The following is a 1,737-nucleotide window of genomic DNA, read 5'->3' as shown; positions in this document are numbered from 1 at the left end:
GAGCCCCATAAACCCTAGATAGACTGGGGATCCCCAAACCCTAAATATGGAGGGGCCCCCAAACCCTAGAAAGAGTGGGGGCCCCCAAACCCCAGAAACAGTGGGGGCCCTCAAACCCTAGAAAGTGTGGGGGCCCCCGAGGGGCCCCTAAACCCTAAGACAGAAAGAGTGGAAAGGCTGGCTGAAAAAGTGAAGCCTTAAGTGCTGCAGCACGGTTAATTGCTGAAGGCCTTTGTGGGCCACAAACCCTATGAGGGCTCGCGCTGCTGCTGCTGCTGCTGCTGTTCTGCAGGCTCAGCGGCAGCGGCAGTAGCAAGGGCGGCACTGGCAGCCGCAGCAGGAGCAAAGTGCTGCTGCTCTACTTCAACGGCTGCGAAGCGCTGCTGCTGCATAGGAGACACAGTCGCAGCCTGCCGCTGCTGCTGCTGCTGCTCGGGGTGAGCAGCAGCAGCAGCAAAGTGGTGCTTCTCGAGGGCAGCAGCAAATCTGTGTCGCTGCCGCTGCCGCTGCTCCAGCTGTTCCTGCAGCTCGTGCGAATCTTGCTGCTGCTGCTGTTGCAGCTGCTCTTGCTGCTGCTGCTGTTGCTGTAGTTGCTGTTGCCGTTGGTGCTTCAGGTGCTGTTGGTGGTGCTGGAGCTGCTGCTCCTCGTGTATCTGCAGTTGCTGCTGCTGTTCCTGTTGCTGCTGCTGCTGCTGCTGCTGCAGCAGCTTGCCTGTGCGGTAGAAGAGACACCAAGCCTCAAGAGCCTCACAAGCGATTGTGTGGGGCTCCGCCATTGCGCCAACGCCTGCAGCAGCAGCAGCAACAGCAGCAGCAGCAGCAACAAGAAGCAGCAAACGAAGGAAATGAAAAGAGACAACCAGCAGCAGCAAAGTTGCAATTAAATAAAAATAAAATAAAAATGAAGAATAACAGAGGCAGCAAAACTTACCCGTGTCGCCGCAGATGAGCCGCTTCGCCACGGGGGGAACAATCTGCAGCAGCAGCAGCACAGCAGCAGCAGCACAGCAGCAGCAGCACAGCAGCAGCAGCACTTGAGGGCCGCGTGAAGTTCAAGACGAATCGCTGGGCAGTTAGTTTGCTGAGAAGCAAGCAGCAGCAGCACCAACCCGCTTCCAGCAGCAGCAGCAGCAGCAGCAGCAGCAGCGCCGTTCCAAGCGGCGCCAGCAATAGCAGCAGCAGCAGCAGCGGCAGCAGCAGCAGCGCACTTTGGCTCCGAAGTGCTGCAGCTGCTGCAGCTGCTGGCTGGTGATTGGGTGCTGCCACATTTCGGTGTTCATTGCTGGAGCAGCAACAAGTGGTTTGCTGCTGTAGCTCCAGGCCCGCGCCACGCAGCTCTGCAGCAGCAGACACACACACGCAGCTGCAAAGTACAGGCACATGCAGCAGCAGCAGCAGCAGCAGCAGCAGCAGCAGCGGCAGCAGCAGCAGCAGCTGGGCAGCGGCAGCAGCACTTAAGCAGCAGCAGCAGTTGAGCAGCAGCAGCTGTAGCAGCACTTCCGCAGCAGCGGTAGCAACTAGGCAGCTGCAGCAGCATCAGCATCAGTCTCCACGTAGCAGCAACTTCACAGAAGCAACTTCACAGCAACAGCAGCAGCAGCAGCAGCAGCAGCAGCGCACCAAGAGGTCATCGCAAAGGCCAGAAGATATTTTGGCGAGGCTGTTGGCGCTCAAAGGCGCTATAAGAAACAGGTCTGCCCACCGGCGCAGCTGTACATACACCCCAGCCCCCAGCAG

General features: G+C 58.8%; 1 protein-coding gene across 1 annotated transcript in view; it reads right to left on the bottom strand.

Annotated features, from left to right (window-relative positions):
* Window positions 1–248: 248 nt before the first annotated feature.
* ETH_00039635 (flavoprotein domain-containing protein, putative) overlaps window positions 249–1,737 on the bottom strand; it is a gene marked incomplete at both ends in the record, with an annotated part of 1,823 nt that continues 334 nt past the window's right edge. The window contains 4 exons of the mRNA XM_013376512.1: window positions 249–787; window positions 932–974; window positions 1,209–1,337; window positions 1,621–1,710. Of these exons, the coding sequence (XP_013231966.1) occupies window positions 249–787; window positions 932–974; window positions 1,209–1,337; window positions 1,621–1,710 (801 nt within the window). The remainder of the gene's footprint in view (window positions 788–931; window positions 975–1,208; window positions 1,338–1,620; window positions 1,711–1,737) is intronic.

Source organism: Eimeria tenella, genomic scaffold (genome assembly GCF_000499545.2).
Source record: "Eimeria tenella Houghton genomic scaffold, Eth_scaff3583, whole genome shotgun sequence".
Lineage (NCBI taxonomy): Eukaryota > Apicomplexa > Conoidasida > Eucoccidiorida > Eimeriidae > Eimeria > Eimeria tenella.
This window is presented reverse-complemented; position numbering and strand designations above follow the sequence as displayed.